General features: G+C 40.2%; 1 protein-coding gene across 2 annotated transcripts in view; it reads right to left on the bottom strand.

The window, feature by feature from the left end:
• Positions 1–4,602: 4,602 nt before the first annotated feature.
• The window catches only part of Cyyr1 (cysteine and tyrosine rich 1), a 98,273-nt gene continuing 88,334 nt past the window's right edge, over positions 4,603–14,541 (bottom strand). For both annotated transcript variants that reach the window (XM_038346554.1, XM_038346555.1), the window contains one exon: positions 4,603–7,422. In XM_038346554.1, the coding sequence (XP_038202482.1) occupies positions 7,256–7,422 (167 nt within the window). In that variant the 3' untranslated portion in view covers positions 4,603–7,255. The remainder of the gene's footprint in view (positions 7,423–14,541) is intronic.

Below are 14,541 nucleotides of genomic sequence, written 5' to 3'. Positions count from 1 at the left end.
GTGTGTGAGCTGGTATGTGGTGTACTTTGTCCTCTGCCAAGTGCAACGTGCAGAGCAGATGAAATTTACAAGACACACAAGCCTCCTGTGTCTCCTTCAATATTACTTAGGAACATGGCATTTAGTTAGCATGGCCTTTGATTGTTGCCAGATCTTTCTACTATTGTCACTTTAATAAAAGCAATTTGATTATAGATGGACACAGCCCTGGGATTCCTTTAGCTGTTGACTCACTATGTTCTTGTTAGCAGGAAACATTTGTTTTCCCGCGTCATCTGAAGGACAAATAGCCGCCACAGGGGACTGTGATAAAATACCTGAGTTGTGGGAAAGAAGGCCCCTGGCACTCTTCACCTGTTTCCTTCTGGGCCCTGGTGTGATTCCTCTTTTTCAATGTGAACTAAACCCAGTACCCAGATTCTAAGCAATAGCTATAGTAGATATGGAAGTTTCAAACCCCTGTGATTTCAGTCCTCCTGGTACTCCGTATTTATCTATCCCTTTAATTCTCTCTTTTGCTTGCTCTGTAGAGAGCCCCATAGGGTGAGAAAGTGAATGCAGCCTCTAGCCAATAGCCAATGTGGCAAGGAGGTCCTCAATCCAAATGCCTTCAAAGGACTTATTCTCATCAATAATCTCTGCCTGGGAGAGAGCTTGAAGCAGACCTCTTTAGCTGTGCACTGATACGCTGCAGTTTGGAGAGCTCCTGTGCCCCACGACACAGGGAAGGCAACCTGGAGTCCCAATCTGTTGAAATGGAGATGTGAATGATATTTCATGCCACTCAGCTTTGAGATGCTTTGTCACACAGCCACAGGTAATTATATCATTGATTAAAGAAGTAGCATGGCTTTGCATGGGCCACAAAGCTGGAAAGTGAATCTATCTATCTATCTATCTATCTATCTATCTATCTATCTATCTATCTATCTATCTCTGCTTGTATTAATTGCAACAACCTGGCAATGGTGATATTGATTATATTTTGAAACAGAGTGATGATATATACATTTTACACACACACAGAGTTCAAAACATATAGCTAATACATGGTAGAGACTGAAACAGAAATCAAAAGGTCTTCATTTTCAAGCTGGACTCTTTTCTCAATTTGAAGGGGAGATAAGAGCTGGGGGCAGGGTTAGTGAAGGTAGAAAGCAGGCTTCTTGAGGGAGGGTCTTTTTAGTAACCCAGGTCATTTTCCTTTCTTAGAGATCTGAACAGCTTGAAATGAAAACTAACATAAAGGAATTGACCATCATGAAAATGCAGCCTTATCACATACAGACTGTGTCTATAAACAGTTAATATGTACTTCACTTTCTAAGGAGCCCCTGACTGAAGAGCTGAAAGTCCTTAGACACTTCTGTGGTGATTAGCAAGGCATCCTGTGACTTTAGAATCTGTGTTAGTCTGTTTTCATGAAGTTAACAAATAGAACAAAGTATGACGAACAATGAATACATGCAACAAAAGTTTAAAAACAAAAAGAAATAATAGCATCCAGCACTCCATACCTTGATACTGATATTGTATCGTGGGTGCCAGATCTATATCATCTACAGCCAAGATTTGTCAAAATGGGCGTGGCTAGACAAAGACAAGATTGGAGTAGTATAGATGCACCACTTTGCTGTTTTATTGTAGAGGAGTATAGAAAAGAGAAGAAATGATATAGTGATGTTCCTTAAGAAGGTGACGCTGGCCCTGAGTACTCCTGTCATATCTAGAGATGAGCTGGCATTTGCAGAATTTATTTGACTCTGAGTAGTTGCTGAGGTTGTCTGACCAACTCCAACATGAGATCCATGCTCTGGCCATTAGCTCATTAACCCTCGCAATAGCTTTCCCATCTCCATTCCAGGAAGGAGCTGAGACGGTATCATTGTTCATGGGGCCTCTGCACAGCACAGCCTGTAAGTATCTCAGTACTTTATTCCAACAATATTTATGGACATTACAATCAACTGACAAAGTTAACAAGCTCCCTAGTTGGAGGTGATTGAAATCTTTAGATAGAATCTCATTGTTACCTCACAGTTTTCACAGATATTTCTAGTGCACCACTGTTTAGAAGGGCAGAACCTGGTCATACGGGTGTGGTGGGTTGAGTATGTATAACTCCCTTGGACTCACGTGTTTGAATGCTTGGCTTATAGGAAATGGCGCTCGTAGGAGGTATGGCCTTGTTGGAGGAACTGTGTCACTATGGGGGTGGGCTTTAAGGTCTCAGAAGCTCAAGTCAGTTCAGTCCCTGCTGTCTGAGGATCAAAATGTAGATTTCTAAGCTCCTTCTCCAGTACCATGCCTGCCTAAAGTTGCCATGTTTCCCACCATGACAATGATGGACTAAACCTCTGAAACTAAGCCAACCCCAATTAAATGTTTTCCTTTATAAGAGTCACCATGGTCATAGTGTCTCTTTAATACAATAGAACCCAAACTAAGACACAAGGCTATACATCACTTGAAATAGTGTTAGTGAGACTGAAGAATTTTTTTTCACTTAATTTAATTTTAATTCATTTGATTCCAAATGCACAGGTCTAGAGGCTGTTATTTTATTGCATCTTTAAAATTTAATCTGGGCTCATATGGAGAGTATATTTTCCAAGTCTCAGGCTCCAAACTGGAATTTTTGCATATATTCATATAGTTTTCAGAAAACCCATTGAGACCCTTTATATTATTTATATTTCATAGAAATTTAACTATCACAGGTAAAATAAGCTTCCTCAAATAAGGTGAGGGACAGGATTAAAAAGTCAGTGTGGGTCCATACCTTTTTCTAGTGCAGAGAAAAAGGACCAAGTCAGCAGAAATAGAAAAGAAGATAACGACAAAAAGCAGTTAAAATGAGGCTCTTGCTACAATAAGTTCTTTCATTTATTCCTTATGATAAACAATTTAGCCATAGCAAATGTTAGTTTTTAAATAATCATAATCCAAAATTTTACATCAAATATTGTTTTCCTCCATATACATCAGTGAACTTTAAACATCTATGATATATTTGTTTACGTTATTATGACACTAAGTAAAAACAGTAAAATCCTTCATCTTTTGTAAATGTATAGGCTTGTGCTATACCTTAGGGGAAGCCATAAACCACTCAAAGAGCGATGGTGTGGACAGAAATGGCTCCCGGGCAGGTAATACTTAGAGAAAATAGGAGGCACATGGTGGATCTACATTAGCGCGACAATGAATATTCCATTTCAACAGCCTTGCCTCTTCATTTTTCCTTAGGAACATGTAGTGCATTTGCAAACAACATGGTCAAATCCCAGAGAGTTTGGCATTGTGAATTATAGCTGTAGAGGAGTAGAGACTAATCACATTTGCATGGGAAAAATAAATTAAAGCCTGTGGAGTGTTCACACGATGCTAATACTTCCTGCGAGACATGGAGCCTTTCACTAGAGCAGTCAGGAGCACCTGAAGGCTTCTCATCTTCCTAAGATTATTCTCGCCTAAGCCGAGCAAGTCATTCCAAACAAATTGAGTCTTAATGCCTCACTGCAGACCAGGTTCAGTCAGATCAACACATTTCTAATATAGATAGCTGTTACAGTAAAAGCCACTGCTCACTCATAGTGTTTCCTAACTATTTCTTTTGGTTATTTACCAAGTTCCTTAGTGTAATTTTGGAATGTCAATGAATTATAATCATGATATTGGATTAAACATTTTAGACTACCTTTTAAAGAGACAGAAAGGCCTCATCATCTATACCCAGTGTTCGGCAAACAGTTTAAAAGCGCATCGAAGGACCTACATAAAAATACAAATGTTAAGACCACTGGCAGTAGACTACAGCACATTTGAATTATTTATTGACTGCCTTTACATTTAAAGGTAAGCACTTTATAAAAATCTGTACTTGCGTAAAAGATAAGGGTGCCTCCCTACGTTTTCCATTAATTATGTAACTTTTCTAAAAGAACAGATTACTTAAAGTTTATAAAATGTAAAAAATTGGCTATTACATTTGAGCATATTTCTATAGAAAGAAATCAAATTTTATTTCCGCCTTTAAAAAGTATATGGTCAAATTCTGGCATTTTATTACTGATATAAAATCTCTGGGAATATGGTTCTCAACATTTATTCCATAGTTAGAGCAACTTCATCACACTAGTGACTAAAGCCAAGGGGATTTTAGGATGGATTTGTAATAAGTAAGGAGATTTTAGCTCCCAGAACCTGTTGGGCATCTTTGCTTAAATAATCAAATTAGTGAATAAGATTAATCTACTGGAGATACAATAGGTCATTTTACATCCTCCTAAATCATAAGCAAAAAAAAATTGAAGCTGAAAGGACTAATCTGCTCTATATTTTAGAAATCCTTTCTAGAATATTTCTTTACTGCATAGCTAGATTTTGTTTGGAATCTTGATGGGATGGCAGGGATCGTCACAAAATTCTAGTCAACAAGAATCCTGCTGCAACTGTTTTTTATTTTTTACAGGTGTGTCTTAGAGGCAGCATTGCTTTCATCTTCCACCCATATGAGTAATACTTCTCCCACGTTCCCAGTGAAGTCACAGGAGAATCACAAAATTCACAAAAGAATACTTTCCGCTTTCCCAGAGCACATTAAAGTTATGCTTAGACTGCATTTATTAAGTTTCTTCAAAGTAATGTAGACACCTGTATTAAAATTTTTTTTTATTGCTGATAAAAGGCAACTGAGCTTTCAGCGGACGCACATCTTTTGGTCGTTGGTGATGTGAGAGTTGTTTAGTGACTAGCCTGGTGGTTGCTGACGCTGGATGGCTGTTAGTTCTTTCAAATGACAGTGCAGCCTGCTGTCTACAAAAGGCTTCTCTGCAGCGTGTGATGCCCTTTGGTAGCTTTTAATAAACAGTGTATCTTCCTTCAAATTTGTAGTCATCTCCAATTTTGCTGCTGACTTATCAAATGACTTAAAAGCAAACCCTCTCCTATCATCTCATCTCTGCCCACAGCACCTTTCTCCAGGAGAATATCTCACCCAAAGAAACCACTTTGCAGGGCTCACTCTTAAGGAGCAATTGCTCATCTGGCAGTGATATTACAAAGTATAATTGAGTTAAAAAATCTTTAAATTCTATCTCTAATTCAATTTCTTTATGATTCTACCATATCTGTAGGTTCTTCCTCCACCAAAGTCTTCAAACTACCAAAATTATGCACGGACGTTGAAAGCAACTTCTTTGAGATGAATATTAATATTGATATCCTGATCTGTTTTCATGAATCATGGATGATTTTAATGTCTTATACAATGGCAAGTTTTTTTCCAGGATGCCTCTAATGTATTTTGTTAAACCTCCAGAAGATCCCATTTTTATGTCAGCCATGACCTTATAAAAGACAGTTCCTAAGTAGTAAGGCTTGAAAGGTGAAGTTACCCAGAGTCTATGGGACACAGTAGGCTTCGGACATGAGTAACATGGAAATATCTTTGTCTCTTCTCCATCTCCATGTGAGCTCTTGGATTACCAATGCCTTGCCAGTGAGCAGTAACATTTTGAAAGGAATCTTGTTTTCCCCTGAGCAGTAAATTCCAACACTTGGCTTAAAATATTTATTAGACTACACTTCTTGTAACTGAAAATTGACTTGCTTGTTCTCTATATAGACTGAGTAGATTTAGTATATTCTTAAGGATTTTTGGCTAGTAAATGAACATTGGGTATTGGCTTTATCTGAAGGTTGCCATTTGTGTCATAGACACTAACAAGAAAGGCAGCCTATGTTTTAAGGCTTTGGAGTTAGGATGACTTTTTCTGCTGAGTGTGGAAGTTCTAAAGGCCTTGTCTGCCAACAGTAGAGCCCTTTACTTTCATCTAGACTTTGTTTTACTGTAACCATCTTTATGTGCGATCCTAACTTGGTCTGTGGGAGAACAGGCTGAGGCCTACACATCAGTGTCTGCTGCCTCACTGTTCACTTTGCTGTTGGAGAGGTAGCTACTCCACTTCAGGACCTGATCTGAGACCTTCAATTCTCTCTCCTGCCCACCTCTGTGGGAGGAAGAGAGCTCAGTCCTAACTCTGGATTAAGCTTTATGACTTAAGGGAATGTGGATGTTTTGATCTGCTACCCATACCACTAAAGAGTCCTCCTTATGAACAATGGGTCACCTTTCTCTTTCTTTACATGTGCTTGGAAAGAAATAAGTTTAGTTTCCTTCAAGAAATCCCCATTTATATTTAAAGCTTAGTTTATGAACTGGTATAAGACACCAACCTTTCAGCCTGTCCCAGATTTGACCAAGCCTTTCTCACCGAGATAAATTATTTCCAGCTTTGAGTTTAAAGCAAGAGCTATATTCTTCTTTTAGCTTCCACACTTAGAGGTCATTGTTGGCTTAATAATATGCCTGATTTCAATACTGTTATCAGAAAAGAGAGGGTAAGGGAAGGGGAAGAAAGGGTAAGGGGAGGAGTTTTTCAGTGGAGCAGACACAGTGCACACAATATTTATGAATGTACTAAGCTCGCTGTCTTATAGGGACAGAGTTCAAAACAAAACAGGAGACTACTATGACAGTATCAACTCTTATCCAATGACAGATCACCATAGCAGACATAATAACAGCAACGACAGCATTTGAAATTTTGTGAGAATTACCAAATGTGATACAAAGATAGGATGTGAGCTCCTACTGCTGGGTGAACGATACGGTTTGGTGCAAGGTTACCATAAACCTTCATGGTGTAAAAAATGCAACACCTGAAAAGTGCAAAAGGGCAAAGTGCAACAAGATGAGGTAAGCCTGTGCTAAAACCACAAGTTCCTTCTGGTTTCTTCTATCCAGTGCCTCTAATGGTGCCGGCACAGAATAGACTTGAAGGCACATAATGCATATTTGTGGACAAACAAAATAATGAGTAATTATTGTTCTACTAAAGCTATATGGAATACACCTGCTTCCTGATATAACCCAGACTATCCTCTTTTCTTCTTTATTCCAGGTTCAATGTTGAAACTTCCTTCAGCTAGTTCTAACGCAGCATGATTAGCAGATGGCCTGCCAAGTGCACTGCTCTAATCTGATAGTACTTGTGTGGATCAGTAGATCCCTTTATGTGTGACAGCAGAGAACCAAGCATAAATCTCCACCTAGGGTCAACTCCGGGCAGGGTAGGGACCCTTGTATCCACATGGGCATTCTGCCTGAGATATTATCTGTCCTTAACCAGTAGACAATCATTTGTTTGGCATGTTTCTAAATTAAGGCATTCCATTCTGGCAAAAATTGCTAATTAGCACATATTCTGTTGTGGGAGGAGGAATGTTTCCTTGAATTTCCAGGATAAGGAGGGGGTGGGGAGCGCTGGGCTGAAGCTTGAGGGGTCGGAGAGTACGGTGGAGGTAAGTCTGTACAATATTCCATCTCGTGGTCGTAAGTGTAGGGGGGTGGCGCCACTGGAAAGAAAAGGAAAAAAAAAAACAGGCATTTAGTAAATACGTCAGTTACTGTTTTAAACCAGTGTGCTAGCTACTTTGAGAAGGGAAATACACTTTGCTTCCCAAACTATTAATATTAATATGTGCACAGGTACAGCTGAACAGATGCGTTTTTGTAAGGTGGTGCCCTGGTGAGGGCATTTGGAGTTGGAGATTACAGAAAGTTGCTTGGAAATAGGATGCTGAAGGGGCAAAGAGTGGAGACACAGAGGGAGTTTGAGCTTGGCTGAAAGCACAGAAGCAGGAGGGTATGTGTATTTCAGCAGAATATGGAGAAAGGGAGACCTGGAAAAGGAGGCCAGGAGCTGGGTTCACCATTAACATGCTGGGCTTGATGTTATGGTAGATTCAGTGTTGTGGCATCCTTAGGAAAGAAATTGTAAAATTTATTTCTTTACAGTTTTTTCCTTGTATATATTCACCGAGCCCAATACTGTTTATAAAAGGGCATTTTCATACAAACACATATGGTACACCAAACATGTTCTTACATAGCTCCACCCTCCCTTTATTCTCCTTTGCTGTACTGAGGGACAATGGTCTTGTATTCGGTCACATGTATTATTTTAATAAAATGCTGATTGGCCAGTAGCCAGGCAGGGTGACCAAAACCAAAAAATTCTAGGAAAAAAAAAGTCAGTCTACAGTCATAACCCAGACTCAAAAAAAAAAAAAAAAGCAAGATAAAAATGTCTCACTGATTAAAGGTACCAAACCATGTGGCTAACATAGACAAAAATAACGGGTTAATGTAAGTTATAAGAGTTAATAAGAAAGCCTGAGCTAATCGGCCAACCAGTTTATAATTAATGTAGACCTCTGTATATTTCTTTGGGACTGAATGACTGTGGGACCAGGCAGGACAGAAACCTCTGTCAACACTCCTTGTTTGAGTTCTGCTTTTATGTCACAGATGATGTTAGGTTTCTATATAAATTCTAGAAATCACAAATAGGAGCCACGATGCCTTTCTGAGATGGGCTGAATTTTCTTAGTAGGGTGCTCTCCTGTTGTACCATTTCCTCCCAAACAGTGTAACCTAGTTCTCCACTGTGACTCGATGCGATTCTCCTGTCTGTGGACCACATTCCATCCACCTGTGTGGTGCTGGGTGCTGGTTGGTTTCATAACCATGGCTGTGAAGGTGTAGTGTTGCGTAACATGGATGTGAAAGCATCTCTGTGGTCCTTAGAAAAATAGATCAGTGAATGTGCTTTGGCGAAATTACTCCCTCAGAGGGCAGAGGCAGACTGCAGAAAGGTGAGGTGACGGGAATCAGAAGACCTTTATGACAGCACGGAAGAAATGTTCACCAACACCAAGTGGCTGAGTCCAGGTCATTGAGAATACAGGAAGGCACAAGAGAGCAAAAGCAGAGAGGAAAGCACTGGGCAGCCAGCACAAGGGCTTCCAGAACTCACAGGTCAAACAAGTTTGGGAATGGAGATAAAGTATTTCCCGAAAATCTGTCTTAATTTTATTTACTGCAATGTGTGTCACCACATTAAATAATCACATTTACTATACTTGATAGTGATTTCTCCTGCATGCTTTTTTGTAGTGATCCTAATTCTGTCTCCAGGGGAGGAAGAGGGCCACCTGGGAGTTGAAATTCATCCACGTCTTCATGATGATAAACCAAAAATAAAATCACCCCCAGGACCCAGATCCTACTTGGGAAGTGACAGGCCTTAACTGGTCACAGTGAATGTAGCATGGATCTCAAGACTAATGTCACAGTAATGAGACGAAATCACCAAGCTTTTGGCATTGCAGTGACAGCAGAAAATAGCTAGCATTTCAGCAAACTGCTCTTCCCCCAAGGACTTGACAGCTTTCCGATAAACAGGCACACAGGAGGCCTCAACCACTAACAGACACAAGTGTGCACACAGGAGACCTCAGCCATGAACAGGCACACACATGCACACAGGAGGCCACAACCACTAACAGGCACACATGTGCACAAAGGAGACCTCAACCACTAACAGGCACGTGTGTGCACACAGGAGGCCTCAACCACTATGAACATGGAATCAATGCTTCTCCTGGATCCCTCTGGTGTGCCTTTTTTTACAAAGACCCTGCTCTTTGGAGTTGTGTACTGACCTCCCTATAGACAGAGGAAGTGAGAAAAGAGAATTAAGGAAAAGAGAAAACAGGAATATGGACGCACCCAAGTGAGTGACTTATTCCCAGACAGAGCCCTGCTCTTCTGAGAAGGTGCTCCCTAGTGCATGGGGGAGACAAGATCTTTCATCAGTCAGGGAAGTGGGCTAAGTGACAATACCAGCAAAGGTGCTCTAAGCTTCTTTAACCTTCCTTCAGACTGGCCTGACAGTACACTCTGTCTCTACAACAAAACAGAGTAATTCCTAGGGAGAGCAAACACGTTCTCGTGGGATTTTGTGCCCATTTCCTGGCTCTGTTAAATACAAGAGGGCTGATAGAAAGGTTTATGGAATGGTCTAGTGCATGCCAAGAAAGGAGGCTCTACAGACTTCACGTGAACTAGCAGATCCCAGGAGGTTCCTGGGATCTTGTAAACATGTGGTTTCATCTTGATATTATGCTAAAGTTTCCTCCACCCCTGGTGATGTGGGAGTCCCCTCTGTGTGCTGTGATTACCATTAATGAATAAAGAAACTGCCTTGGCCTGTTGATAGGGCAGAACTTAGGTAGGTGGGGAGGACTAGACTGAATGCTGGGAGAAAGAAGGGTGGAGTAGGGGAGAAGCCATGGAGCCACTGGAGACAAACAGGCTGGAACTTTGCTGGTAGGCCACGACCTCGTGGTGATACACAGATAATAGAAATGGTTTAAATTAAGATGTAAGAGTTAGCCAATAAGAAGTTAGAGCTAATGGGCCAAGCAGTGTCTTAATTAATATAGTTTTCTGTGTGATTATTTTGGTTCTGGGCAGCTGGGACAAATATGAGGTCTCCTCCAACACCCTGGCATGAGGAAAACAGATTGACTTAGTCCACAGACTGCCTTCCTTTCTTCTTTGTCACAAACCCATGGTGTGTGCCTCTGGGACAGTGCACATATGCTCTGCCATGGCATAATGCTGCTCATGGAGAGTTTCCTGACAATCCTTAGGGCTCATGCTGCTGTGTGTTGAAAATAGCAGTCTCTGCTATGAAACAATGTTCTCTCAATCACAAACCTTTGAGCTCTGATAAAATAACCACAGCACTGGAGCCTGGCACTTTGAGTGCTATAATCATGATTGTAGCACATCTTTTGTAACACAGTCACTGGGGGACATTTCTGAAAATGTGTATAATTGATGGCGTTATATTTCTTCATGAGAGTAAGGTCCCATGAGGAAGTAAATATTCAAGGTATCAGTTTTGGAATTCCTAATCAATCCTAAGGGGTTTGGTTCTTTTCAGTTGGGAATATGATTTCTAGAAGATGAGGGGATGACTTTCTAGAGGCGAGACTTTGAAACTGTTGCATAGATGGTATTCCAACCCCTCATGTAAGTAATATAAATATGCTATTCCTCTTTAATGTCAAATATGGGTGTCTATAATATTTAAAAACATACATTGAATATGGTCATCTGTAATCCCAGAATTTGGGAGGCTGAGGCAGAAGGATCTTGAATTTGAGGCTAGCCTGGGATATAAACAGAGTTCCAAGTCAGTTTGGAATATACAGCTAAACCCTGTCTCAAAATAACAGGCTAAATAAATGAATAGATGAGTAAGCATATAGATACTTAGGGAATATATGAATTTCAGAGAAGAAACTCAGTGTTTTCAGCATACTCAAACAATATTTCAAAAGGGGCAGAAAATATGGATGCAGAAGAAAATAATTTTGAATTTTGTCCCCTGATAATGAGGTGTCACCCCGATACCTCTGGGGCATTCACGCCTTTGCAGTCACATGCAATGGCGCCATCTGTGCCCCCACCTCATATCATGACGCAGCTTGGATTGCTGTGTAATCTCACCAGTGTTTTGTTATTATTATTCCACTTTACATTACCTACTCCGAGAGTGACATCTTTATGATTATAAATGACTGACAAGCATCTTCGCACAGGAGACTTTATTGCTGGGAATGGTTCCTTTGGAATAAAATTCTAGGAATCTTCTGGATTAAACAGTGCCTACGTGTTATTATTTGCAAATGCAGGCCATGGTGAATCTATTCACGAAAGACACTGACATGGCACAGACCGTCTGTCATTTGGTATTAGAAAATTCATAAATGAGGAAACGTGGCTATTTTATCCTTCGTTTCTCTGATCAAGGCTGAAGTTTCCAGCACGCATATTCTATTGTGTTCCTTGTAATTCAGACTGGGTAGTTTATGTATTTGCTCACCTTTGTTTCAGTCTAGTAACCTATAAATTGACCCCTTAGAGTTAAGAATAATAAAGTAACAAACATATAAATTACACGTTTTCATTTTAAGAATAATTTGTCAACTGGGTGATATTAATCCAAAGGGTTGATACAAGCAGGCAAATCTCTGTGAATTCAAGGCCAGCCTGGACTACACAGGGAGCTCTAGGCCAGCCTGGTCTACATATGGAGCTCCAGTTGAATCAAGACTTCTTAGTGAGGCTTTATCTCCAAATCCAAACAAACTACAAAACAGAGTAATTTATCAAGGCTGCTTATTTTACTACATAATTTTGGACATTCGAAAGCTTAAAGTTGTATATAACAAAGTGGGTTTTTTTTACCTTTAGTTATCTGTGATTTGAAAGTATAAAATCAGTCTTATTTTCACATATCTGATTCATAACCATTTTATTTCTGAGTTTACCCTGCTTATTTTATATAATTATACCTTTTTGAGGCAGGATATTTCTATGAAGTGTGGGCTGACAGAAACTTAGAACATAGACCAGGCTAGCTCTGATCCTTTTGCCTCAACTCTCTCTCCCCTGAAGGCTAGGATTATCGAGGTGTGGGTCACAGTTTTGTGTTTGGTAGATTTAGTGAAATTTGTTTTTCTTTTAAGATTTTTATCTTGGCTAAGCCAAATATCTAAATATCTAAGCCTATGAAATAATCCTTACCATTCACATTGTTATATATCTGTTAGATAATCTACTTGCTCTGTCCCTATGGACCAGATGTATCTGTACCAGACATGGCTTATCATAATTATTATTGATTTTAAATGGGCTTACTATCTGGTAGTACTAGTGAATCACAGAGTGTCTATGTGTGTGTGTATGCACATGTGTGTCTTTATGTGTGTATGTGTGTGTTTGTGTGTATGTGCGGTGTTGTATGCACATACTTTATATACTTGTATACACTTTTTTACATGCAAGTTTTAGTACTGTTGCGGCAAGGCAGCTCTTCCTTAGTCCATCCTCATGCGCCCCACCCAGAGCAGAAAGTTTACACAAAGGCTCCTGAGACGCTGGCAGGATTCCCACAGCCCCACCCTCTGACACATCATACAAATACAGCTGTTTTTGCTCCACAGAAGTCCAGGATGCTAACTCCCCTTCCTCTCAGATAACATCAGAACAAGTCAACTCATGTCCTGAATCCTTGTGTCACCATGAGAAGGACAATCTCCTAGGATGCCATACATACAGGAGGGCTTTGCACACCTAGTCTGCCCCATTTTCCAAGCTCCCCACACCCACTTTGCTGTGTGCTCTGTGGAAAACAGAGCTGGGCATAGAAAAGTCCTAGGTGTTGGTTCTTCATCCCTTCAGCTAAGGAGTGAAGACATTCTTTTCCAGCCGTGTCTGCTCTGTGCTGTGTGCATGCATGCATGTGTGTGTACATCAACCAAAAGTGTCTCTTCCTCACTCACTGAGATGGGTTCTGTGACTAGGACCTGGAGCTCACCAATGACTGGGTTAGACTGGTTGGCCAGCACACAGCTGTCCCTTTATCAGCTGCCGCCACCTCACAGTCCTAACAGTGGCTCTGAGGAGTTTTGAGTTTGGGGAAGGAAGAGGAATGGAAGACTGTTATCTGAAGGGTATGGATGTGAACAATGGCTTCACATTTGTTTCAAATTAAAAATTTGATTTTTGCATTGACAAGATGGCTCAAGGTAATAAGGGTATTTGCCCCCAAAACCTGGCAACTAAGTTTGATCCCCAGAACCCACCAAAAACTAGGAGAGTTGTCCTCTGGCCTTCATATGTGTAAAGAGACACGAGCACCCACAAATATCACAGAAACATATATCATAATAAAAGTAATAATAACAATACTGGTATATTTTTAAGTATCTGATTTTTCTGCAAAAGATGGCTTCCTCTGCCCCACTATCAAACCAGAATTATGGTTTTTCTTCCCATCCTACAACCTGCAGGGCCAGAACATATACACGCTTATGATGTTAAAGCCATTTTTCAAATCATGATCCTATTTTCTTTTTAGACATCTGAGCTCTTTTCAACCACACAAGCCATGGGAGTCTAACACTTTCTACCTCTGTTTATTTCTATATTTTACAGATATCCGAAACCCGTCCTGTCCCATGTATGTGTTTACTGAGGACTTAGCATAAGATCCATGGTTAGTGATGGCCTCTAAAATGTCCATGTGAGCCTGCCTCTCATCCCTGTGACATTCGTGCTTTTAGTCATCCTTTTCTCCCCCTTGTCATTAGCAATTGAAGTCATATTTTATAAATCTTTATTTTAAAATATGATTTCTGTTTTTTTTTTTATTTTCCTGGTCTATTCATTCCACTAAGCTTGGTCCTTATGCTGATTTGCAACATATTGAGGGCAAATTAAAGAAAATTATTTAAATTTATGTCACCTCTCTTCTGCTCACTTGTCCTTTATCAGCTGGTATTTATGCACCATTACTCAAATGACTCCTTTGCATCTGTTGTCCAGGCTCTTATATTGTCCTGTCACTATAGTAACCCTGGTGGGAGGAATGATAAAAGAGAGACATGTGTGAGTCTTCTTAGACTATCACTGTGTCAAAACATGGACCACTAGGAATTGGAATTTCACCCCAGGGATCCTTAGCTGAGAGCCCAAGGATGAAGCCTGATCTCAGCCAGAGAAAGAACTTGTCTCCTGAAAAGAGGTTTCACACAATTTTGACAAGTCATGAT

Source organism: Arvicola amphibius, chromosome 10 (genome assembly GCF_903992535.2).
Source record: "Arvicola amphibius chromosome 10, mArvAmp1.2, whole genome shotgun sequence".
NCBI classification, from domain to species: domain Eukaryota; kingdom Metazoa; phylum Chordata; class Mammalia; order Rodentia; family Cricetidae; genus Arvicola; species Arvicola amphibius.
The sequence above is the reverse complement of the archived record's forward strand: the minus strand, read 5'-3'. Positions and strand labels throughout refer to the sequence as shown.